Source organism: Aquarana catesbeiana, linkage group LG04 (assembly GCF_042186555.1).
Source record: "Aquarana catesbeiana isolate 2022-GZ linkage group LG04, ASM4218655v1, whole genome shotgun sequence".
NCBI lineage: Eukaryota > Metazoa > Chordata > Amphibia > Anura > Ranidae > Aquarana > Aquarana catesbeiana.
This window is the reverse complement of record NC_133327.1, coordinates 319,314,267-319,341,338: the sequence shown is the minus strand read 5'-3', so window position 1 is coordinate 319,341,338 and position 27,072 is coordinate 319,314,267. Positions and strand designations below refer to the sequence as shown.

Below are 27,072 nucleotides of genomic sequence, written 5' to 3'. Positions count from 1 at the left end.
GTAATACTGACATATAATCACATGCATAGGTTTGACTTGATGGACTTGTGTCTTTTTTTAACCTCACCTATGTAACTGTAACATTCTGCGCTCTAATTCATCCCCAAGGTGTTCTGTTGTGTTGAGGTCAGGACTCTGTGCAGGCCAGTCAAGTTCCTTCACCCCAAACTCACTCTTCCATGTCTTTATGGACCTTGCTTTGTACACTGGTCCAAATCATTTGGTGGAGGGGGGATTATGATGTGGGGTTGTTTTTCAGGGGTTGGGCTTGGCCTCTTGATTCCAGTGAAGGGAACTCTTAAGGCATCAGCATACCAAGACATTTTGGACAATTTCATGCTCCCAACTTTGTGGGAACAGTTTGCCCCTTCCTCTTCCAACATGACTGCACACCAGTACACAAGCAAGGTCCATCCATAAAGACATGGATGACACACTAGGGGCCGGGGGGGAGATGACGTGAGACGTGAGACGTCCATAGGGAAGGCAGGAGTGGGAGGTGTGTCGTCCCTCTGGCGTGCCGGCCGGCTCTCTCTCATATCAGGACGAGCAAACAGGGGCAATGGAGAGGATATGGAGGACCAGCCCGCTGAGAGAACCGTGCAGCGACCTGTGTGCTAGGAGATGATTTAGATCCGTGCACGGAAGACAGGAGGACAGAGAGAAACAGCTGGGGTGACGGCCTCGATTAACAGACCGGAGCTCCTCGCTCCCCCCCCCCATCAGGGCTCTGGATGTTGGAAGATCCAGAGCCCTGATAGTGGCAAGCAAGCCTGACAGCTAAATCCATCTGACTCCAGCTGGGGGAGGTATCAAATAGCTTGAAACAGAAAGTAGAAGGTAGAAGTACAAGTAATGGTGGTAAGAGACTCACTAAAAATACCCATCTCCAAGGTAAGAGTGTAAAGCTTATAAGGAGCATGCCAGGAGAAGTAAGACTGTAGATTGTGAAGCTAGGAAATCTGCTGATCAACTTGTGTATGGTAACTCCTGCTGTCCCTATTAAACTAGGTGAGACAGTGGAGGAGTGGTGGGTCTCTCCACTGTATATTTTATGAAGCATGAGATTTGCCAAATGCAAGGAAATGCTGTTTAAGCTCGTTAACCTTTGAACACTGATACATCACGGAAGAAACTAGGGGCATTATATCTTGCTGAAATACAAAGCCTATAGATACGATCAAAGCTGCAATTGAGTCCCTACACCACGGTATCCGCACTGACATTGGAGGGAAGGCGGGGATATAATAAACAAGCCTATGATACTAATACATGCCCTACGCCTGTATGCTCACCCTGTGGCTTAGGGGTATATGTGTATGTAGTGAAGGGGTGGTGGGTACCTCCGTCGTATATACTATACAGCACAAACTTGGCCAGTGATAAAGAAATGTGATTTAAAGTTCGTTAACCTTTTGAGTACTGGTTTATTACGGGTGAAGCTTGAGTCATCATATATTGCTGAAATATAAAAGTGCTTCGGATATAACCAAAGCTACAACTAACTCGCTTTGTGGAATCGCAGCACTGCACCCGTATGCGATGTTCACTCCTACAGCATTGGAAGCTAGGCCCAGGCTAGGTAGACTATGTCTAACACACTCATAAGCTACCGTTGTGAGTTCCTTGTGTCACAATACTGGTATACCAGAAAATAGCCTGGAAACACGCTTACCAGACACTGCGACACAGGGCTAAACTCAGTACCATAGAGTCTCATTCAAGTCGCTAATAGATTACGACTGCCACATTGGTACCTACACTGACAAACTCAGATTGATTGGTTAACTAGCGGGAGAGAGTTGTACCCGGGACTATTTCTTGAGAGTGTTGGACACACAGATTAAAATCAAACTGAGATAGCTCAGCAGGAAAATAGTATGAGCCATAACGCATCTAAAACCGGGAAGGGGGGACCACCGAAAACCCCAAAAGATAATTTACCAGGGAACGCTGCTGGAAGTACAATTAAGCAATATATGGTCAAGGGGGGGAGCCCGGGAAGCGCCCATCAAGAAACCCAAAAATCAAATATGGTAGACAAAAAGAAGAAGGGACTAAACGAGAGGGAAGATCAGACTCCTGATCATTCAAGAGAGGAATTACTAGCCGACAACACGCTGGAGGCATCTAGAATAGAAGAGCATAGACAGGATACACAACTGCCCTCAAAAAACGAATTAGCAGAAATGCTTAAAGCCCTGGAAACCTCGATCAAAGCAGAGATTGGTATGTTGAGGTTAGATCTAGGCAACCTTCTGACCAGAGTGGAGGAAGCTGAGGATAAGTCAGTCAAACAGGAACGGGAAATTTCCAAATTAAAAGAACAACTTAAAACAACTCAACAAAATCAGATAAAAATCTGCTCCAGAATGGAAGATCAGGAAAACAGGGATCGGAGACAAAATCTGAGACTCAGGGGGGTCCCGGAAAATAGAGGGGAGGATCTGAGGAGGACTGTAGCAACTATCTTTGGCCCAATTCTGGGACTGGGAGGGGAAGACTTCCCAAAAATCAAGCGGGTTCACCGGGTGGGTAGGCTCGATACCAGACGGGTAGAAAGAAGTCGTGACATCATTGTGAGATTCAGGTTCTATGAAGACGAGGAAAAGATATGGGTTAAATTGAAGGGGCATACCCCACTACAGTTTGAAGAGGCAAGAATTCAAGTCTTTGCGGACCTGGCCAAAGACACACTGGCGAGAAGGTGACATTTGAAACCCCTACTGGAGCAAATGATAAACCAAAATGTAAAATACACATGGGGATTCCCAGCCTGCCTGGTGGGTAGCAAAGACGGGAGATCCGCAAGACTAAGATTCCCGGGAGAATTAGAGGAATTCTGTGAGAAATTGGGCTTGCAGGTGCCCCAGATGCTGGACTGGTCTAATGAACGTTGGATTGAGTTGAGCATAGGCCAGATGTGAGAGGACAAGCGGGGGTGGGGGATCTGTGGGGGGAGGGAGTGGGGGGGGGAGCGGGGGGGAGTGGGCGAGTTAGGACCAAAATTAATCCACAATATTGGTGAGGAAGCCACATCAGTAGAAACCTAGTGTGTCCGGTCACCTAGTGTGTCCGGTCACTAAGGCAGCACGGACTGGAGGGATGACACACCTAGAGCTCCACCTTTAGAGAAGGAGACCAATGGTGGGACACAATACAAGTGACCCTCACTGGTCTAAGGGTCCTGAGAGGACCAATGGGGGGGAGGGTGGGAGAGGGGGGGGAGGTGGTGGGGATGATGGAGGAGGTGATGGGGGCGATGGGGGGGTGGGAGAGGGAGGGGGAGTAGAGGGAGGGGGTCCCGTCCAACCTCAATATCAAGAAAGAGGGAAAACTCTCCAAGGTCTAAGATAAAGGGAGAATTTAGGAGAATGGAAAAAGGGTCATGGCCACAATAAAATTTATAACATACAACGTCAAAGGCCTAAACACCCCCAAGAAAAGATGGGATATCTTCAACGAGTTAAAATTATTGGGCCCAGATGTGGTGTTCTTGCAAGAGACACATATAACACTCCAATCGAGACTTAGATTGTTCTCAAACGAATACCCAGTCTGGTACCAAGGAGATACCATCTCTAATAGGGCACGGGGAGTGGCCATTGGCTTTGCAAAGAAAACAAGGTTTGTGCTGGAGGAAAGATTAGTGGACCCAGAAGGTAGATACCTGTGCCTCAGAGGTAGACTAAATGAAGTAGAATATACATTAGTCAACATTTATGCTCCAAACAAGAATCCGACGAAGTACTTAGCTAATATATTGGGGAAAATAATGAAGTTCATGAGAGGACATCTAATACTAATGGGGGATTTTAATTTTTGTCTTAACCCAGATCTAGACAGTACGGCCCGAACACAGGGGAGAAACTGCGCTCACTTGAAAGAGTTAAAGCAAAAACTCTCCACCTACCAATTGGTGGATATTTGGAGAGTTCAACATCCAACCAAAAGAGACTATACGTTTTTCTCCCCTGTGCACAGGTCTTACTCCCGGATTGATTGGGGACTAGTCGAACATCGGGCGATCGATAAAATAGTAGAGTCCAAGATTGGAAATATAACTTACTCAGATCACGCACCTATGACCATGGAAATAGCAACTGGTAGCGGTCAGGCCGATAGGGGGCAGTGGAGGCTAAATGAGGAGTTGATAAAGGAGGAGGAGGGTGTCAATAGAATTAGAAAAGAATTAGAAAACTATTTTGAGGTAAATGACACGGGGGAAGTGTCGGGAGCTACGCTATGGGAGGCTCATAAAGCCTATATCAGGGGGGGGTCTTGATGGAAATGGGAGCGAGGAAGAAGAAAGATAGATGGGCCAAAATTCAAAAACTAAGGGCTGACCTGGCAGGATTAGAACAAAAACATAAAAAACAAGCGTGCCAGCTCCCCCAAGAGATACATCAGCAGATGGTTATTAAAAGATCGGAGCTAAAAACCGCGATGGAGCAGGAGTCAAGAGCAACATTTAATAAGCCTGGGAGAGATTTAGATGGGGTAATAAACCCAGCAAACAGTTAGCAAAAATAGTACAAAAGAAGAAAGCCAGGAACTTTATAGAAAAAATTCAGACCAAAGAAGGCCATATGGAATATTCAACTACAAGTATAGCGGAGATCTTTAAGAACTACTATAAAGACCTATATTCAGTCCCCAGGCAAGACACCTCTTTAAAAAATAGGAGATTAAGATATAACAACTATCTAAAAAAGGCAGCGCTACCCAAGATTTCAGAAGAAGGCAGAGAAATATTAGAAAGACCAATCTCAGAAGAAGAAATCAGGAAAGCTTTAGCAGCAACGGCATCCGGGAAAAGCCCTGGCCCGGACGGCCTGACAATACTTTATCATAAAACATTTAAAGAAACATTGGTACCTAGGCTATGTCGCTACATGAATGGTCTGGGGGACAGCTTCGAGATGAGTAGGGAGGCACTAAAAGCTTCTATTACAATTATATTAAAAGAAGGTAAAGAGAAATCACTATGCTCGAGTTATCGCCCAATCTCTTTGCTGAATAATGACACAAAGCTTTATGCAAAAGTATTGGCAGAGAGATTAAAGGAATTTATGAATTCATTAGTTAACCCAGACCAAGTAGGATTTGTTCCCAATAGAGAGGGGAGGGACAACGGGTCAGGACTCTTCTCCTATTGGGAAAAATGAAGGAGGGTGGGCCCCCAGGACTGCTTCTGTCAATCGACGCCGAAAAGGCATTTGACAGGGTAGACTGGGGGTTCATGTTCCAGACCTTGGAGACTATGGGGCTAGGTCCTAAAATGATCCGGAGGATTAAAACTCTTTACCACCATCCAACTGCCGTAGTAAAAATCAATGGGTTAATATCTCAACCATTCGAGATGGAAAACGGCACGAGACAGGGGTGTCCCCTGTCCCCGCTGCCTTTCGTCCTAGCTATGGAACCCCTCTTGGCAACAATACGAAGAGACCCCGATATTAGAGGTGTGAAGGTAGGAGAGGAAGAGCACAAAGTCGCAGCGTTTGCGGACGATGTGTTGTTTTATGTAACGGACCCGATCTCTACTATGCCCAAACTAGTAAAAGCAGTGAGGAAGTATGGAGAGGTATCTAACTTCCAAATAAATATGAACAAATCGGAAGTATTAAATATAAATATAAGTAAGACAGAGGAAGCGACTTTGAAAAAAGAATTTAGTTTTAAATGGACTAAGGAATTAAAATATCTGGGTATCAAGCTAACTAACACAATCCAAAAGATATTCACAAGTAATTATATTCCGCTACTCGATGCCGTCAGATTAGACTGTAAGAGATTCTCCGGCAAGGCCCTGTCATGGATCGTATTAATGTCATCAAAATGGTTCTTTTACCCAAAATTATATACTACTTCCAGATGCTACCAGTTCCACTACCTCAATATTACCTGAGAAAATTAAAAAAAATAATTATGACCTTTATTTGGGGAAACAAAAACCCCAGAGTCTCCTTTCAGATATTGAAACAAAGGAAAACAGATGGCGGCCTGGCAGTACCCGATGTGCAGATGTATTATAAAGCTGTAGTACTATCAAGGGTGGTAGAATGGACGAGGAAGGAAAAGTTAAAAAAATGGGTGAAAATAGAGGAAAATATTAGTAATGCACAACTAGGCACTATTATATGGAATCCTCCACACTTTAGATTGTTAGATAATAGTACACATGTCATAACACGAAATGTCCTTAGAATATGGGATGGGGTATATAAGAAAGTTAATGGGAATTACAATTCACCATTGATCACACTAATAGATAACAACTTTTTTGCACCAGGGATGGAGAATATTAGAGGAAATGAAGCACTTTGGGGGAAATCACAACTAAGAGAAATAATGAACGAAGGGAAAATTATACCACTCCAACAACTTATACACGGAAAGGAACCACGGGGATTAGAGAGATGGCGTTATCTCCAATTAAGTCATTTTATCAATACGCTACCGCACCCGATTAGGTCGGGGGATCAATTGACAGACCTTGAGAGGTTGTTTGATAAAGAGGTCCCAAAAAATACAATATCTCAAATATATAAAATTTTGATGACCTCAGAAAAATTGGAAATACCGTCATTTATAGCCAAATGGGAAAGAGATTTGGGCACTAAGAAGGATTTAGTCACAATTAAAAGAATCTTGAAAATGATCGCTCATTCAGCAATGGACACCCGAACGGTAGAAATGAACTACAGATGCATTAGCAGAAGCTACCTCACTCCAGAGATAACTAGTAAATACCAGAAAGGGTCAGCCAATTGTTGGAGAGGCTGCCAAGAAGTAGGTACAATGGGCCACCTGTGGTGGAACTGCCCCAAAATTAAAAACTTCTGGAGTAAAATACTAGAATTAATTAAAAAAATCACGGGAATAGAGGTGGTAGAAGACCCTTGGGAGGTCCTGTTCCATGGGGGGACAAGAGACTCAAAAATATACAAACAGTCACTGGTACCGCAGTTACTGAATGCTGCAAAAAGAACGATACAGAGGAATTGGCAGAGGAGAGAGTCCCCAGAGATTTGGGAGTGGTTCGATGCTGTAGAGGAGACTTGCAATATGGAGACCTTGGGGAATTTGTTCGAGGAAACAGGAAGTGGAAACATGGGTAGGTGGGACCGATGGAAAAAATTTAAAAAAACATGGAGCTATGCCAAAGAATTCAAAGCCTTAGACTAAAGGAGGAGAGTAGAAGAAAAATAGACCTTGGAGAGGTGGGGTGGGGGGGACCCGGGGAGGGGGTAGGAGGGGATGGGGGGGGGGAAATAGAAGTAAAAGGAAATGGGAGTTAATCTAGGAATAGAGACGGGGTTAAGTATATTAACGGGCGTGATACGAAATAATATTGTTATACTATGTTTATACTATTCTTGTGCCCCTTTTTGTTCTTTTTTGATATAGCAAAGGCCACCATGATGTGACTCTGATGGGGTTGATCTTAAACGAAAATGAACTGTAAAGTTGATTTAAGACCCCTGAAAAGGTTGTCTGATGTGGCAAAAAAAAAAAAAAGACATGGATGAGGGAGTTTGGGATGGAGGAACTTGACTGGCCTGCACAGAGTCCTGACCTCAACCCAATAGAACACCTTTTGGCTGATTTAGAGCAGAGACTGTGAGCCAGGCCTTCTCATCCAACATCAGTGCTTGGCCTCACAAATGCGCTTCTGGAAGAATTTGTCAAACATTCCAACAGACACACTAAACCTTGTGGATAGCCTTCCCAGCCGCTATTATAGCTGCAAAGGGTGGGTCAAATAAAATTTGAACCCAAGGACTAAGACTGGGCTGCCATTAAAGTTCATGTGTGTGTGTAAAGGCAGGCGTCCCAATACTTTTGGCTAGATAGTGTATCTGGCAAGATTTACAATGGTGGTGGAACCCTCCTACACATAAATACTACATTTGGACATAGTTTTAGGACCTGAACTTTGGGAGATGAGATAACTTCTCTACATGAAGCGGCATGTTTGGGATTCAAACCCAGACCCTCAGGGATGCTAAGCAGAAGTTCTAACCTCTAATGCCATGTACACACGACCGGACTTTTCGGCATCAAAGGTCCGACGGAACGAATCCGTCGGACAATTCGATCGTGTGTGGGCTTCATCGTCAGAAAATTCTGACGGACCTAGAAATAGAACAAGTTTCAAATCTTTCCGCTGGAACTCCGCCGGAACCAGTTCCTATCGAGAAAACTGCTCGTCTATATGCTGTTCCGACAGACTAAAAACGATGCATGCTCTGAAGCAAGTACGAGACGGAAGCGATCGGTCTGGTAAAACTAGTGTTCGTATTGTAGCTAGCACATTCCTCACGCTGCAAAATCTGTGATCATTTAATGCAGTGCATTATTTTGTTCTTTATAATGCTAGAAGAACGAAGTTGTTTTGCTGCTCATATTCACACAGGAGTTCTCACAAACTGATTTATGGATTATTTCTCCTGATCTCATAAATAATATTTTATTTTTTAAAAGCCCGATCTCTATAATAATGTTTACAAATTTTTTTTAGAGTCATCTTTTATTATTTCTGATTTTATCAAGAACTTTTTTTAGGATTATTTAGAAATTATTTTCTAGTGAGTGATCTCCATATTTTTTTTTGTGTCAAGTTACCACAATAACATTATTAATGTTTGATTTTTTTTTGTGTGTGTCAAGTTACCACAATAACATTATACATTTTTTTTTTTTGGAACCTCAAGGAGGTTGGTGTCCCTTGTTAATTTGACATTGTCTTTTAGAAATGTATTTGAATAAAAACACATAGCCAAGTATTTTTAGAAAATAAAATATCCATTTATTCTGGTTAACAAAATAAAGATGAAGGCAACGCTGGAGAAACTTTAGGAATTTGTGAAGCCTTTTGGCCCCAGGGCACACATTAAGTCCGTGGAAAAGAAAATTGGGATCTTGAGGAGTCCATATAATAGGGAGCATAATCTGGTCCATGAATCCCAGAGATCAAGGTAAGCAGCAGATGACATATGTCCCCATACTGTGGTACTACACCAGCCTGCGCCTTCTGTCAGACCAGACTGAACCCAGGTCATCACTTTCTTCTCTTCACTGCAGCCTTCCTTGGAGGCTGTGGCTCTGGTGGTGGACTTGTGGCAGGAGGAGGAGAAGGGGCTTGCTCATATATCTGGCTATTCACAGTTAGCTGGCCCCTCAGCCCCTTCTGAAGGGCATAAAAAAAAATTCTCTCACAGAAGAGGCAATGGCCCTTCAGCAATTCGACCAACCTGGTGGCTATATAGCAGCCATAGGCCTCTTCAGCGTCGAGGGGGCTCCTGGGGACATTCGTAGCTTCCCTAATGAAGCGCAGTGATGCCTCCTGTGTCACTGTCCCCTTCCTGGGCCTTTTAGTATGAAGGCAGAGGGGAGGCACCTGCAATTGGGTGAGGCTCCTACTAGGCCCTGCCACCTCCTGGCTGACACTGGGCCCGCCCACCTCCTGGCTGTCACTGGGCCCGGCCTCCTCCTGCCTGCCACTTTCCAGACCCTCGTCCTGGCTGAGCTCATCCTGTGTATAAAAAAGGGACATAGTTTTAGTTTTTGGTTTATCAATCACACACAATTTTCAGCTCATGACTTGCAAATTCAATGTTAACATATAAAAGAGTATCATTCTGACCCCAGCATTTTTTAAAGCTGGTGACAAACATTTTTGGCCACTACTGTCAATTGATATGTATATATCATTTTTTGGATAAAATCCTTAATAGGTAATCAATTATAACATCTAGTTAACATCATTAATATTAGGACACTAAATATGTATACAAATAATATACCTGACTCCAGCTGGGCACATCCGCTTCTTCCAGGATGGAAGGCCCAAGTTGTTCTTCGTCAGCCTCTGCTGGGGTGGAGGGAAGGAAGGGTCGAAAGAGATTCCCTGGCTTCAGTCTGGTCGTCAAGAAAACACAGTTTTGGGAAGTACCGCAGCCTGGGTACATACACATCATCTGCTGATGCTCCTGATCTCTTATGCTGTAATTACTTGTTGTGTGTGTTCCTATTCTGATTATTAACTTGCATGCTGCTCCATGTGCTTTTCTTTACTGTTGTACAGTTTTAAATGGGTACTTTCATGGTTGTGGTCATAGTAATCGTTCGTAGGAAGCATCATTAGTAGGAAACATTGTTTGAAAACATATACGATGTATTTAGTTGATACAGGGTTTTAACTATATTTTGGTCTTGCTAATTTGTCTTATTAAAAGAAGTTTAGGACATTGTTGTCTAGATGTCTTTGAAACTTGAATGAATTTCAAACTTGATTCAGTGGAATGTAAGGAGAGGACACTCAGCAGCTGTTTACACATCTGGACTCAGGAGCACTAGTGTGGGACACCAGAGCACATTTTTTAGGGTAACGCACACAGGTGCTCCAGTGGATACTTGGGGTGTCTCCATCTGTGAAACTTGGTCAAAAAAGGTAAGTACTGCAGTTTGGTTAAAAGGGATTTTTAATCATGTCAACTTGGATCTCTTCCCAAATAGACAATTGTACACCACTTCAAAGCAATGTTTCATATTCCTATTTCTGGACTCAAATATCTGTGTGCTAAGTATACATTTTGTTTCATTCTCATAGGGGAGAAAAGACTCAGACCACAGGATCCCAGAGACCCCCGATCTTGCCAGCCTGAATGGGAGGTTAAACCCAGCCCCCCCGAGGATGTGGAGGAAGTGGGCAACATGGGCTCCCCACCAGCTGAGTGTCTGACACCCCAGCTTCAGGTAATCTATGTATGCCTGCATATTTCTAAATACATGTTTTATCATCTATTTTAGGTAACGTGCTGGTTGTGGAAGGGGTAGCGGCGGAACCATTTCCAAGCGCCTGCGCCCAAACCCTCACTGCCAAGATCATGACCTGGAATGGGGAGATCGATGCCATGCGCAATCACATGGACATCATGCAGCAGGAAATGAAGAACATGATCGATGTTTTGGGGAGAATCTAATCCCTTTTTCCCTAAAACGAAATTGATCATGTTCTTCATTTCCTTTTTAGATGACCACATTCTTTGATTTTAATTTTTTTTTAAAAGCCAAATTTTGAAGATGCACATGGTGTGTCAACATGTGCTATCTGCCATCAGGGGATCTCAATGTACGCGTGGGGGCAACCCCTTCTTCATAACGCTAGTAGGTGAGAGGAAGGGATTGCACCCACAAAACACGTCCATTGATCCACCATGATGGGAGATAGCACATGTTGACATTACCCATTTGGAGTCCCAATTTGTGTGCATTTTCAAAATTTGGCTTTTACAGGGGTGACATCACCCCATCTGATTGATGGCAATATCAAGACATTTTGGACAATATAATGTCTGATATTGCCTTAATTTTATAGATGTTGAACTTTGTAAGTTCCAGAGTTGTGTGTATGTTATGTTTTAAAACATGCCTGTTTGTAAAACTAAAAAAAAAAATATATATATATTGCTAAAAATATATATATATTGCTAAAAATATATATATATATATATATATATATATATATATATATATATATATATATATATATATATTTAAAAAAAAATTATAAAACGCACATGTGAATGTGCACAGATTAAAAAGTTTGCTAATCAACAATGTGTGGCTTCTTCTTTCAATACTCAATACCAGTTTTGTAAGTAATTTGGTGTTTACAGTGACAATGGGGCTTATTTACTAAAGGAAAATACGCTTGGCACTACAAGTGCACTAGGAGAACCTAGGAGACAGCCAAAAAGAAAAGCAAGCAATAAATACATTTCGAGATTTTATCTGATCATTTTTTTATTAATAAAAATTAGACATTAGAAAAATATATAGAAACCGCGCTAGGGAAAACCGCTTCCCTAGCGCGGTTTCTATATATTTTTCTAGTATTTTGATACATCACATTAACTGCAGCTTGGATCATTAGCTCATCCTATACTCCATCATGGATATATTTGAATTTCAAGCTAAGAGGGTTGTGGACACTGAGGGTGTGTTTGATTCCAACCCCATGGCTTTTGACTCTGATGTGAGTGGTCTGTTCATGAGATTGAAGAACCTCACGGTATCAGAGGTCCACACGCAATGGGATATTGCATTCTTGGAGACCTATATCAAATCAGCTATGGTCCCAAGAAGTTTGCGGTGAGAGGTTACCCCCCAAAAAGGGGAACTTAATTTAGATGGCTGGTATAAGTATTTTAATGACGCTGGGGTGGATTTTTTGCGCTTCCTTGTACAAAGGAAGGGTGAGAAACTCACACGGCTTGATGAAGAAATTAAGCTTATAAAGGAAAAGTTGTTGCCATTCAGTAATGATGAAGAATACAGGGAGTGTTCAAAGTCTTTGTTAAAGACTCTTGAAAAAGAGGAGAAGGACCAAAAGCTCAAAAAGAAGAAAAAAATATCTTTAGGGACATAGAGGACTATCAATTTGGTTATGTGTTTGCCTGGCAGAAGAAGATGGCCTTTGGGAATGAGGTTATTAATCCGATGGATACCTCGTCCCAAGGTACATCATCTAGTGGAATAGGGACCAATTCCACACTCACTTAGTTGAGGAGGGTGTCCTACCACTCACCGGGGAGGGACACTTCACGCAACAGAGATTCAAAAAACAACCAATCAAAACCCTCCAAAAAAGCTCCTGCTCAACCTCCTAATAGGAGGTTTGGACAGGACAAGTAGTTTCGGGCCCCAGAGCGGGCCCCAGAGCGGGCCCCATCACAACGTTGGGATGGCAATTCAATGAGACAGGGACAGGGACCATATTCCTCCTTTTGGGGCTATGACCAAGCAGGCCCTCCCCCTTATGGTGGGGATGGGAGGAACCATGGTTTCGATATCCCTATACAGAACCATTTTTTTCTTCTCCCTGATATGGAGGCACCCGGTAACTTCAGCTTTAATGAAGGGGGGTATGGTTACAACACCCCAAGGAGAGACACGAGTTCCCATTTCCAGGGTAATTACAGATCAGGGTATGATCAGTCTGGTTTGGATTACCTCTCTGGACCATCTAGGAATCAGCCAGGGATAAGCCATTACCCTAGATTTTCTGGGAACCAGAACAACCAAGGTTGGGGTTTTCCCAGGAACAAATCAAGGCCTAAAAAGGCCCATAGAACAAAAAGAGGGACTAGAGGGGGAGGCGCCTCCAGTCAGCAAAAGAGAAAGAGAACATAGGGGCAGGGATTTTTAATTTAAGTAAACAAATATTAACAGTCCCTGAGAGGAAGTTGCTAGATAAAGGTCTGACGTTTGCTCTGCCTAGGAGTTTGAGCAAATTTCAGACCTACATGGAAATACACAAGTACATACGCAAATGTATGGGATGTGGGATCTCAGTTCCAACATTCTGGTCTTTCAAATGCTTCCCTCTTCAATCCCCCGGGTGCTATGGCACCCTTTATTCGGGTATTCAGAGATGTAGTTCTACGTGATTTGGAAGACATCAAAGTAAAAAAGTTCAGAATGCAGAAGGACCTAGAGGTGGGCCTAGATTCATTGTGCAATAACAAATCATTGGTTCTCCGTCCAGCTGACAAGCGGGGGGAATGTAGTTTTAGACCGTTGCGATTATCTTAAGGAAATGCACCGGATTTTGGGGGATAGTGAGACCTACACCCCTCTCGATAGGGATCCTGTCTCCAAGTATAAGAGAGAACTGGAGAACATTGTTGAAAGAGGCTTCCACAGCGGTATTCTTACTAAAAAAGAAAAGTTGTTTCTTGTACCTAGTGCCCCTCGTACCCCAGTTATATATTACCTCCCTAAGATACATAAAAATCAGTCTTGTCCCCCGGGACGTCCCATAGTAAGTGGAATTGACTCAATTACGTCCTGGGTGGGCAAGTACATTGACCATTAATTACAGCCCTTGGTGAGGAAAATCCCGTCCTATATTAAAGATTCCAAACAAGTCATCAATTTACTGTCAGGAATCACCCCCAAAAATGGACTATGGTTAGTAACGGCGGATGTGACCTCGCTTTACACCATCATCCCTCACCAATTGGGCTTGGAGGCTGTTAAATTATATCTGGAGAGGGATTCAGGGCTTGTCTCATTGCAGATTGATTTTATTATGGAGTTATTGAGCTTTGCCGCTACCCATAATTATTTTCTGTTTGAGCAACAGTTTTTCCGACAGGATAGGGGTGTGGCTATGGGGGCTAAATACGCCCCTAGCCTGGCCAATTTATTTATGGCCAAGTGGGAGGAGGACGTCATCGAAGCCCATAATAGACCAGAGGTGGTCTTGTGGGCTAGATATATCGATGACGTCCTCCTCCTTTGGGATGGCAGTGATTTACTAGACTTTATGGCACTCCTTAACGATAATGATAGGGGCATCAAATTGAATTTTGAGGCGAATTTGGAGGCAATTAATTTTTTGGATTTGACAGTCAAAGAAGGGAGATTCATCACGTCTACTTTAAGTCGACGGATCGAAAATCCTATATCTCCTCGGACAGTTGCCATTATGAACCCTGGCTTACAGCTGTCCCTTTTGGCCAGTTTATGAGGTTGAGGCGCAATTGTACTGAAGTCGATGTCTTTGACAAACAGGCAGCTATTCTGTCAAACAGATTTGTGGAGAAGGGTTATGATCTACAAACACTGTCCCAAACTCTTAATAGGGTAAGAGATATGGACAGACCGTCACTCTTGGTGGATAAATTGCAACGGACAGTGGATAATAAAGTGTCCCTACCCTTTATCACTACGTACTCGGTACAATTCCGGAGTATTAAAAAATTAATCCAGAAACATTGGCACCTGTTAAGCAATGATCAGGTTTTGAGGGATCTACTACCAGCTGCAGATAATTTTCAAGGGGGTATCTTCCCTTGGGAATAGAATTGCTCCTAGTGTTCAGGACCCCCCCAAGAGATCACAGACTTTTTTTTTCAAAATCTCACTGGCTACTATCGGTGTAAGAAATGCCAAGTCTGCTCCCTTAATAGGTGTAGAGACAGAAAGATATGTGATTTCGTCTCTACTAGTACTTCACGGTCCTTTGAAGTGAAACCCTTTATTACTTGTTCCTCTGAGGGGTGGTCTACCTCATCCAATGCCCTTGTGGGCTACAATATGTGGGGAAGACCAAAAGGGCTCTTCAGGTCAGACTAAATAAGCATATTAGTAACATCAGAAAGGGTTTTAAACATTATTCAGTCTCTAGGCATTATGATGAGGTACACCACAGGGACCCCTCCAACACACTCTATATGGGGATAGATAAATACAAACCCCACTGGAGGGGTAGCTCATTGGTCAGGGAAATCTTCAAACTAGAAATGTCTTGTGTTTATCGCCTCAAAACTTTTGTGCCTTTTGGCTTGAATGTGGATGTTGACGTAAACACATTTATCAACAACTCTTGAATTGCTGGTTTTGTGTCATTATCCACATTCATCATCTAATCCTGTTAATTTAATTTGTATGATTCTGGTTATGTTTCATTGCTGCTTGGTGCATCATTGTTGTACATACTGTATATATAATCCTTTTTGTGATCGATCTTCGTTCTGAGCCTTCACATTTCATATATATTTTTTATTTAGAGCGGGTAGTTTTATAATATTCAATTGGCAATCAGCATAGGTAGTTTATTTTATATATATATTTCTTTAGTCTGATACACCCTTGTTTTAGATATTATACATGTTGCAAGTATTTTACTACATCCACTACGGATGACCATGTTATTGTGGTCCTTTGGTGTGGTTTGGACAAAAAAGTTATTTGTGCTGCCCCTAGATGTCGCCCTGCTTTATTGCTGAAGTATGACATCTTTATATACATTGAATATGTTTTCGGTGTGTGGGTGCGCAATGTGTTAATTGCTTCTATTTATTTTTATTTTTAATTTCCTTATTTTGTGGTATTTGCATTGTTCCAGACCATATCGGTTTGGATTACTTTTTATCAATTCAAACGTTAAGCCTTTGTTTTTTATCTGTTTTGGACAAAATTTACTCGTGCTGCCCACCACATGTCGCTCGGCCTAACTGCTGAAGTGTGACACCTTTATACACATTGGATATCTTTCCTGTGTGTGGGTGCACGATGTGTTAATGCGTCCACTCGTTTTTAGTTAATTCATTTTATTTGTATTGATCCGGACCATTTTGCCTTGGATTATTTTTATCAATTCAAACGTTCAGGCTTTGCTTTTTAGCCGCTTTGGACGTTTGTGGTTTGATTGGCGCGCAGGATACTTTTTTCATGCTATGGCGCATGTCCGTGTTTATGTGTTGGCTCGGAATGAGGCTTGACACGCTTTCTTTTGCTATAATAGAGGTGACGCAGTGCGCCGCCCGTGCCCCTGGACAACGTAAGTTATTACGAAATGCGTAGGGTGGAGCGGCGCGCTGACGTCACCTCGTACTCCATTCGTGTATCCAGAAGGAACGTGCTGTCTGTTTGCGCTCCGGTTGGTGCATCAGACTTTCTGCTTCTCTTGTTCTACTATTTTGTAAGTGCATTACTTTTTTATTAATAAATTGCCGTTGGTTTTACACTATTTGGAGCATCTATTTCTTCCATGTACCATGTCATCCATATGCTGATCTGAGTGGTTGTGAGGTGGCCTTCCAGTACCTGAGATATTGCCTGCTGCCCTGTGGAGCCAGTCTATGGTTTAATACATGCTCTGTGATGCTCTGTTATCCTCTGTGATGGGGGATCACGGTGTTTTGGTAAGGGCGCATTCCTGTTGATATTGGGGGTGGATCTCACACAGTGTTTGAAGACAATTCGTTCACTATTCATGGACTTTATTTCACTAATCACTGGTGTATGCTATATTACACTGTTTATATATTTTTTTTTATATTAATTTTATTTGTGCACCTAGCGTGTTTTACTTATTAATTTATTATTGGCCAATTAATGTATTAATTGCCAATGATTTTTGGTGTTTAACACTAATTCACTTCATATGTTTTGTTCTTGTTTATTTCTCATGTGGTATTTATTTAGTCACTCATATGCATCATTTGCACTACTGACCAATTTCACATAGGATTGTATATTGATTTGGGATCACAGTCAGTATCAATCGCACATTTTTTGGTTAGTTATCTATGGGTAGCGCAATTTTTTATTTTTTTCCAAAAATTAGGCATTGGCTGGCATTGCAATGGCCCCCCTACCCGTAAAAAAAGTAACATATTTATCCCTAACTGCACGGGGGGGCCAAGCCAGTACGGCCAGTATCCAGGTCCGTCAGAGGATTCTCTGGAATAAGTCCGGCCTCAGGCCCAACTGAGGCAATATAATTTCTCAAATTTTTTCTTAAAATATTGTGTAGGATGCAACATGCTAGGACGATATGATTAAGTTTGTAGTCCGCCATATGGATTGTTGTCAGAAACAGGCGGAACCGGCTGTCCATTATGCCAAAGGCATTCTCCACAACTCTTCTCGCTCTGGCCAGCCGGTAGTTAAAAACCCTCCTCTCCGGAGTGAGGGTCCTGTGGGGGAATGGCCTCATCAGGTGCTCGCCCAGACCGAAGGCTTCATCTGCAATGAAGACAAAGAGGAGTCCTTCCATGTTATCCGCATCAGGTGGCAATCCCAGGCCACCACTCTGGAGATGCTCGTAGAACTCCCTCTGGGCAAAGACTCCTCCATCTGACATCTGGCCATTCTTCCCCACGTCCACATACAGAAATTCATATTGTGCCGACACCACCGCCATTAACACAATACTATGAAACCCCTTATAGTTAAAACAGTATGACCCCGAATGGGGTGGTGGCACGATGTGGACGTGCTTTCCATCTATAGAACCCTCCAGAGTTGGGAAAGTCCCAACGGGTGGCAAAATGGGATGCCATTCCTGTGGCGTTGAAGGAAACTGGGGAGTCAAACAAGAAAAAATAAATATAAGTACTTTTGCACATAACATTGCAAGCACATTACACAAAAAACATTCTTGCCCAACATCAGTATAACATTTATTTTAAGTATTATGTAAAGACTAAAATATAAGGCCCACTTATCAAATTCCTCACCCCCTCTGATGGCCCATTGATAAAATTTAAGCGTGGGGCGGGATTATAAATTAATTTAAGGACACACATACCATTTGGACACATTTTAAGGGGGGGCTTATAAAGTAATTTAAGGACACACAGACCATTCGGACACATTTTAAGGGGGGGGCTTATAAATGTATTTAAGGACACACATACCATTTGGACACATTTTAAGGGGGGCTTATAAAGTAATTTAAGGACACACAGACCATTTGGACACATTTTAAGGGGGGGGCTTATAAATTTATTTAAGAACACACATACCATTTGGACACATTTTAAGGGGGGCTTATAAAGTAATTTAAGGACACACAGACCATTTGGAAACATTTTAAGGGGGTGTTTAGGGTAAAGCACTACAATGGAGCTGACAAAATACATTGTTAAGTGACTAGACTAGGTGGATATGGGCCCAGCATAGCATGCTGGGGAGGTTAGTGAAGGCAAATATGCATGAAGGACAAAAAGGGAGCATTAAAGATTACAGCATGCATGAGGACAAAGGGGACATTCACAGCATATTGCAATCATGGTAATTCCTGAAGTTCCTGAAATCGTCAGGATTATTCTCACGGATCTCATGAAGCAAGAAGGCATGTGAGAGAATTGGTCACGCTGGAGCAACCAATTCTTCGTCCATGAACTCCTCCCCACCCTGTTCATGGACTGGGCTTGGGGCGAAGAATGAACCCCAACACCAAGCCCAAGCAAAGCACGAACTCTGCGACGAGTACGTACACGCAACATGACTTCAAAACGGTCGGCTGGTCAGAACGAACTTAACAGAACGCAGTGAAGAACAGCAAGGCCTGTGAAGAGTGAGCTGAAAATCAGCAACGAGCGGACAAGAACGCATGCACAAATGCGAAATGACTACATGCACTGAAAAGCAGATACAAACCCCACAAGCACAAACTGAACAACAGTTAAACGATCTGAATAAACACGAGTCTAAAAAGCGCAAATCGTCCCTCACCAAACTTCTACTAACATGAGATAAACACGAAATTAGCAGAAGGAGCCCAAAGGGTGGTGCGCTGGCTATTGCACTTCCGTTTTATAGTCCCGTCAGACCTGGTGTACGTCACCACGTTCTAGACGGTCGGACTTTGGTGTGATCGTGTGTAGGCGAGTCCGTTTCGGCGGAACTTCGTTGAAAAGTCCTTCGGAGTTCAGTCCGACAAGAAATCCGCTCATGTGTACGCGGCATAAGCCACAGAGCTGCCACATATGATAACCTCCTACACATAAATACTGCATTTCTTTGGACATATAGGTGGTAGAATTATATAATTCAAGAGTTATTCTTCTTGATTTATTCTATGGTATTTGGTGGTTCTTGGTGGGTGAGTGTGGAATAGTGATGTTACCCTCTAATTTTTGGGAATTACATTTTAATTTCTGATGTTGGTATACATATTACATTTTTGGGTCTCAAATTATGATTATTTGGAAATAATAAAAAAAAATTGTGACTCATTTTAAATTTGCATCAGCAATGGTATTGTTTGTGGTTTGTAAAGACACCTGTGAGTTTGGGTAAAGATGTTTGTGAGATGGAGAGTAAAAGGTAAGGGGGTAAAAGGTCCCAATCCACGCCGCTTTGGTTTAATCGTATGTTACCGGAATTCCAGACCTTACCGGACCCCGGTCTATGGGCTGCAAAAGCAGTTAGATACCTTGCAGACATTTGTGATGGGAGTGCACTATTTACGTTTGACAGGTTGAGGAACAAATTTACACTGCCTAATGCGTTCTTTTTTCCGATTCCTGCAACTCCGACACGCATATGCATCCCAATTTGAATCCTCTCCGTTTCGATTGGAGTAGGATGATTTGGAGGTTCTCCTTCAGGATGACACTCTCAAAAAGCCACTATCAGTGATCTACAAGTCACTACTGCCCTCCGTTCATGAGGGTCTAGATGCCCTGCTTACTTTGTGGCGCTCAGAGGAGCAGGAAGTGGATAATGAAGACTAGGAGGATCTCTGGGACAGCCCATTCTAAGCATTAATATCAACTAAAGACAGGTTAATACAATTTGAAATAGTGCACAGAATTTATTTTACACCGCAAAGACTACATCGTATCTATCCTAGTTCCTCTTCTTTCTGTTGGAGGTGTTCTAGCGACCTTGCGGGATTTGCCCATATCTTTTGGGAGTGCCCTATGTGGGGGCTTGGCGTTGGGGTTCTTGCTTTGATCCAAGCCCAGTCCATGAACAGGGTGGGGAGGAGTTCATGGACCAAGAATTGGTTGCTCCAGCGTGACCAATTCTCTCATATGCCTTTGCTGCGTGAGATCCAGGAGAATAACCCTGGTGATTTCAAGAATTTTCTCCAGATAATGGACCCCATTTTTTACCGTCTGTTGGCTTTGCTGTCCCCTTATATTACGAAGCAGGACACCTGCTTGCGGCAAGCCATCACTCCGGAGCAGAGGCTAGTCGCCACGTTGCTGTATTTGGCGACGGGGAGAAGTCCACAGGACCTCAAGTTCTCTACAGGCATCTCCCCCCAGGCTCTGGGGATCATTATTCCAGAGACCTGTTCTGCCATCATACAGGTCCTGCAGAAGCACTATATTAGGGTAAGTTTTCTCCTTTAACATCACATTTTATTAATTTAATGTATGCTAATGTTTTTTATTTCTTTCATCATTCCCTAATTACCATGATTGTAATATGCTGTGAATGTCCCCTTTGTGCCCATGCATGCTGTAAGCTTTTAATGCTCTTTTTTGTCCTTCATGCATATTTGCCTTCACTAACCTCCCCAGCATGCTATCCTGGGCCCATATACACCTAGCCTAGTCACTTAACAATGTATTTTGTCAGCTCCATTGTAGTGCTTTACCCTAAACACCCCCTAAAATGTGTCCAAATGTTTTTGTTTTTCCTAAAGTCAGGCAGAGTGCCAGAGGCTTTTTTTGGGGGTCCTAAACTCATTTATAACCCTTCCTCCCCCTAAAATGTTTCCAATGGGCCATCAGAGGGGGTGAGGAATCTGATAAGTGGACCTTATATTTTTGTCTTTAAATACTCCTTAAAATAAATGTTATACTGATGTTGGCCAAGAATGTTTGTGTCTAATCTGCTTGCAATGTTATGTGCGAAAGTACTAATATTTTCTTTTCTCACTCCACAGTTTTCTTCAATGCCACAGGAATAGCAGACTGTGGCTTCCCAATTTGCTCATCATTGGGACTTTCCCAACTGCGGAGGGGCAATGGATGGGAAGCATGTTCACATCGTCCCACCACCCCACTCAGGGTCATACTATTTTAACTATAAGGGGTTTCATAGTATTGTGTTGATGGCGGTGGTGTCGGCGACATACGAGTTTCTCTATGTGGACGTGGGGAAGAATGGCCGGATGTCAGATGGTGGAGTCTTTGCCCAGACGGAGTTCTACACACGTCTTCAGAGTGGGATTGCCACCTGCAGAAGAGAACGTGGAAGGACTCCCATATGTTTTTATCGCTGATGAAGCATTTGGTCTGGGTGATCACCTGATGAAGCCATTCCCCCAGAGGACCCTCACCATGGAGAAGAGGGTTTTTAATCACCGGCTGGCCAGAGCCAGAAGAGTCCTGGAGAATGCCTTTGGGATAATGGCCAGCCGGTTCCGCCTATTTCTTACGGTAATAAATATGACGGAGTACAAACTGAACCACATAGTTTTAGCATGCTGCATACTTTACAACTTTTTAAAGAGAAATGCTCCGAATTATGTTGCCTCAGTTGGGCCTGAGGTCGGACTTCCAGAAACTACAATGACAGCCCTGAAAGCTTGCCGTCCTGGCTTGCCCTCCCAAAGCGCCCGTGAAGTGCGTCAATAATATGTTGATTATTTTACGGGTAGAGGGGTCATTGCTATGCCAGCAAATTTGTAATTATATTAGATATTTAAAAAAAAAAAATTGATCTGATAAAATCTTGATTTTGATTTACTACTTGTGTTTCTTTTAGCTGTCTCCTAGGTTCTCCTAGTGCACTTGTAGTGCCAAGTGGTTTTTCCATTATTAAATAACACCCATTGTCACTGTAAACACCAACTTAATACAAAAATGTATTGAGCATTGAAAGAAGAAGCCACACATTGTTGAGTATGAAACCTTTTACTCCGTGCACATTCACATGTGCGTTGTAAAACATTTTTGTGTAAAAAAACAACACCTTGGTTTTATAAAGTTTTACCTTGAATATTTTTTTTAGTACATAAAGAGGCATGTTTTAAAACATAACATAGACAACTCAGGAACTTACAAAGTTCAACATTGAAAAACTGAAGGCAATATCAGACATTATAGTGTCAAAAATGTGTTGATATAGCCTTCATCAGATGGGGTGATGTCACCCCTGTAAAAGCCAAATTTTGAAGATGCACACAAATTGGGAGTCAAACTGGGGATTTCCCTCCTGATCCCATGCCTAATGTCAACATGCGCTATCTCCCATCATGGGGGATCAATGGACGTGTTTTGGGGGCGCAACCACTTCCTCTCACCTACTTGAGGTACGAGGAAGGGGTTGCACCCACAAAACACGTACATTGATATCCCCTGATAGCAGATAGCACATGTTGACACACTGTGTGCATCTTCAAAATTTGGCTTTTAAAATGCGTCAAAAATTACAAAAAATTTGTCCCCAAAATTAGAAAATGGTGTAATTTTGTTGTTATTTAGATTCTTCCTAGTACATCAATCATGTTCTTCAGTTTTTGTTCTATGTCGTTTGTTTTTTGCTTTATGATGTCTAAATCCTGACTACAAAACATTATGTCCTGGATTAGCCTTTGTGCACTGTCACTTGTGAAATGAGGAGATTGTTCTTCCACAACATGCACATCACCTAAAAGAAAAAATACACACCATGTATTATAAATATGCAGGCATACATCTATTACCTGAATCTGTGTTCTCAGACACTCATCTGTTGTGGTGACAATTTCAACCACCTCTCCTTCCTCCACATCCTTTGGTTGTGGTGTCCTCTGTTCCCCTTCTTCAGGATATGGGGGGGTCCATGGTGTCCTCAGACATCCGGAGTCTTTTCTCCCTTATGAGAATGAAACAAAAGGTATACTTAGCACACCGATATTTGAGGCCAGAAATAGCAATATGAAACATTCCTTGGAAGTGGGGTACAATTGTCTGTTTTGGCAGAGTTCCAAGCTGAAGACATGATTTTTTCCCTTACCAAAGCTGGAATACTTACCTTTTTTGGACAAGTTTTACACATGGAGACACCCCAAGTATCTACTGGAGTACCTGTGTGGGACACCCTAAAAAGTTTGTTCTTGTGTCCCACACTAGTGCTCCTGAGTCCAGATGTGTAAACAGCTGCTGAGTGTCCTCTCCTTACATTACACTGAATCGAGTCTGCGAATTCTATCTAGTTTCAAACACATCTAGACAACAATGTCCTAAACTTCTTATAATACAAATTAGCATGACCAAATGTAGTTAACCCTGTATCTGCCCAAAACATCATATTTAATTGGCAAACGAACGATGTTTACTGCGACTGATTACTGTGCCCACGAACATGAAAGTAGCCATTTTAAACTGTACAACAGTAAAGAAAAGCACATGGAGCAGCATGCAAGTAATAATAATAATAATAGGAACACACGACAAGTACTTACTTTTTAGAAGCACTTTCTTGATCCTTCTGTACTGATCCTGCTCCCTCAATTTCAGGTCTGACCAGCGTTTCCTCAATTGCTCCTTGGATCGTCGTACCCCAAAATTCCTGTGCAGACTTCACAACTTTAGACATGATCTTGGCCTTTCTCACATTTGGGTTTAGGTAAGGTCCATACTTCCCATCATAGTCGGCCCTCTTCAAGATGTCCACCATCTCCACCATCTCTACAAAGGCCATATTTGAGGCCTTAAATCTCCTGCGGGATCGAGACATTTCTGGCTCCGGGCTTCCCTCCTTGTTACTATTATGCACCTACTGTGTTCCTTATGCTCCTCCATGTTACTCTCCCACTGTGATGAAAGAGAAGGAGCGGGGAATATTCTAGAAAGAACGTCAGGGGCAGGCGATGCGGGCGGAGTTTCACGCATGCGTAGTGTATATAATGCTAACACGTGTGTGTCGTACGTACGATCTGTGAGTAGAGGAAGTGCCAATTGTGAGAACGAAGGTAACATTTTAACTTGGGATATCAGTGGCCTATACTGATTCGAGCTTGAGGCCTACATTGGGATAAGATTAGGAGAGTTTAGCTTGATATTAGTGTTTTTGTCTTGCAGCAAATATGAAACAATTCAAAGATGCGGAATTCATGGGCCAGTTCATAGACAGATACAGGGATCTGAGAAATTTGTGGGAGGTTAAAAACCCCTTATATCGAAATAAACCAGCTAGGAAGGCATTGCTGGAGAAACTGCTGCAATTTGTGAAGACACAGGTCCCCGACGCAGAGTTTGTGGATAAGAAAATTGGTAGCTTGAGAAGCACGTATAGGAAGGAGCTTAATAAGGTCCAGGCTGCCATGAAATCAGGAGCAGCAAAGGATGTGTATGTACCCAGTCTGTGGTACTACAACAGGATGCGGTTTCTGGAAGACCAGATTGAAGCCAGGGAATCACTTTGTACACTTCCATTCCACCCTTCCCTCAACCCCAGCTGAGGCTTCTGAGGACCAATCTGGGCCTTCCATCCTAGAAGCAGTTGAGGGGCCCAGCTGGAGCCAGGTATAGTATTTTTGAACATATTTATTGTCCGAAAATTAGTGTTGTTAACTAGATGTTATTATTGATAACAAATGAATGAACAAAAAGTGTTTGACATATCAAAAGACAGTAGGGGCCAAAAATGATTGGGACAAGAATGAAAAATGCTGGGCTCAGAATGATAGTCTTTTCTATTTATTAACATTCAATTTGCAACAGTCATGAGCTGAAAATTGTGTGTGATTGATGAACCAAAAACTAAAACTATGTCCCTTTTTCATACACAGGAAGACCTCAGCCAGGACAAGGCTCTAGAATGTGGTAGACAGGAGGAGGCCAGGCCCAGTAGCCTCACCTCTGCCTTCCAACAAAAAGGGCCAGGAAGGGGAGTAACTTGGAGGAGGCAGCACTGGGTCTCATTAAGGATGTTAATGCGGCCCTGAAAACACCCCTGGACGCTGAAGAGGCCTATGGCTGCTATGTAGCTGCAAAATTGCATCAAATGGAGGAGGGCCAACACTTCATGTGTGAGAATATTATTTTTCAGGCCCTTCAGAAGGGGTAGAGGGGTCAAATTAGTGAGAACATGCACTTATGTGCGCTCGCCCATACTCCTCCCCCTGCCACAAGTCCACCTCCAGAGCCACAGCCTCCAAGGAAGGCTGCAGGGAAGGCTGCAGGGAACCGTGGAGGGAAGGCTGCAAGGAAGACATGAAAGTGATGGCCTGGGTTCAGTCTGGTCTGACAGAAGACACTGGCTGTAGTAGTACCACAGCCTGGCGACATAATTCATCTGCTGCTGTTCCTGGTCTCTGGGAGTCCTGGACCAGATTGTGCTCCCTATTATATGGACTTCTCAGGCTACCAATTTTAATTACGAAGAGTTGATGTGTGCCCTGGGGTACAAAGGCTTTGCAAATTCAAGCAGTTTCTTCAGCATTGCCTTCCTCTTTATTTTGTTATGAGCCAGAATAAATGGAGATTTTTTCATATGAAAGTACTTGCCTATGTGTTTTTCTTCAAAAAGGACAGTTTGTTTGTGAGTAGGCAGGTACATTTCAAAAATACAATGTCAAATTAACAAGGGACAACAACCAACCTCCTTGAGCTTTAAAAATACAAGATAATAATGTTGTTGTGGAGACTTGATACAAAAAAAAAAAAATATGGAGATCACTAGAAAATTATTTAAAATAATCAAAAAAACGGAGATCTTGATTAAAAAAAAAACAAAGATGACTATAAAAAATAATTCTAAACGTTATTATGCAGATCTGGCTTTAAAAACAAAAAAGATTATTCAGGAGATCACGAGAAATAAGAAATAAGTTTGTCAGAACTGTGTGAAAATCAGTAGCAAAACAAATGAATTATTCTAGCATTATAAAGGACAAAAGAATGCGCTGCATTAAAAGATCCAAAAATGTACAGCATGACGAATGTGCGATCTCCATTACAAACACTAGTTTACCAGACGGAGCGATTCCGTCTCGTACTTGACTCTGAGCATGCATGATTTTTTGCGCGTTCGAATTGCATACAGATGATCGCATTTTCAGATAAGAACTTTTTCCAACCAAAAAATAGAGAACATGCTCTCAATCTTTTGCTGGCTGGAATTCCGCCAGCAAATGTCCGATGGAGCATACACACGGTCGCATTTTCTGACCAAAAGCTCTCATCGGAGTTTTGCTGGCAGCATTTCCGATCGTGTGTACGCGGCATTCATCTCAGATTTCAGCCAATATAAATCTGCCCTCCAAAAATACAATTCCTGCCTCTGCACTGCCAAGCAGACCTATTTTATCACTCAACTTATCATTCTGTCCCTGTCAATTCTTTTCTACCTTTAACGTTCTATGTCATCCTCCACTGCCTCCACCCACTAACTCACTCACTGCTCAGGAGATAGCCAATCACTTTAACATAAGATTGATGCAATTCATGAGGAGATCTCCACTGTACAGATACCTTCTCCACTTAACACTCCATGTCCACAGGTACAATCATTACTTCCTTCATTCAACCCTGCAACTATAGATGAGGTTGCTAAACTTTTCACTAATGTCCACCTAACCACCTGCCCCCTGTTCCCTCGCAAATGTTACCATCACCCTCTGGCCCTTTTCTACACTCTCTAACTCTAACATCTTCAATCTCTTCCGGCATCTTAACTAACTCTCTAAAACATACACCAGACCCCAACAGTCTTAACAACCTACTCCCCATCTCCTTGCTCCCCTTTTTATCCAAACTCCTTGAAGGTCTGGTCTGACCACCTCGCTGAGAATAACCTTCTTGATCCCCTTCA

General features: G+C 42.6%; 1 protein-coding gene across 1 annotated transcript in view; it reads left to right on the top strand.

The window, feature by feature from the left end:
- Window positions 1-734: 734 nt before the first annotated feature.
- Window positions 735-27,072, top strand: part of HMGN3 (high mobility group nucleosomal binding domain 3) — a 91,301-nt gene continuing 64,963 nt past the window's right edge. Inside the window, exon 1 of the mRNA XM_073626844.1 lies at window positions 735-861. Within this exon, the coding sequence (XP_073482945.1) occupies window positions 856-861 (6 nt within the window). The 5' untranslated portion in view covers window positions 735-855. The remainder of the gene's footprint in view (window positions 862-27,072) is intronic.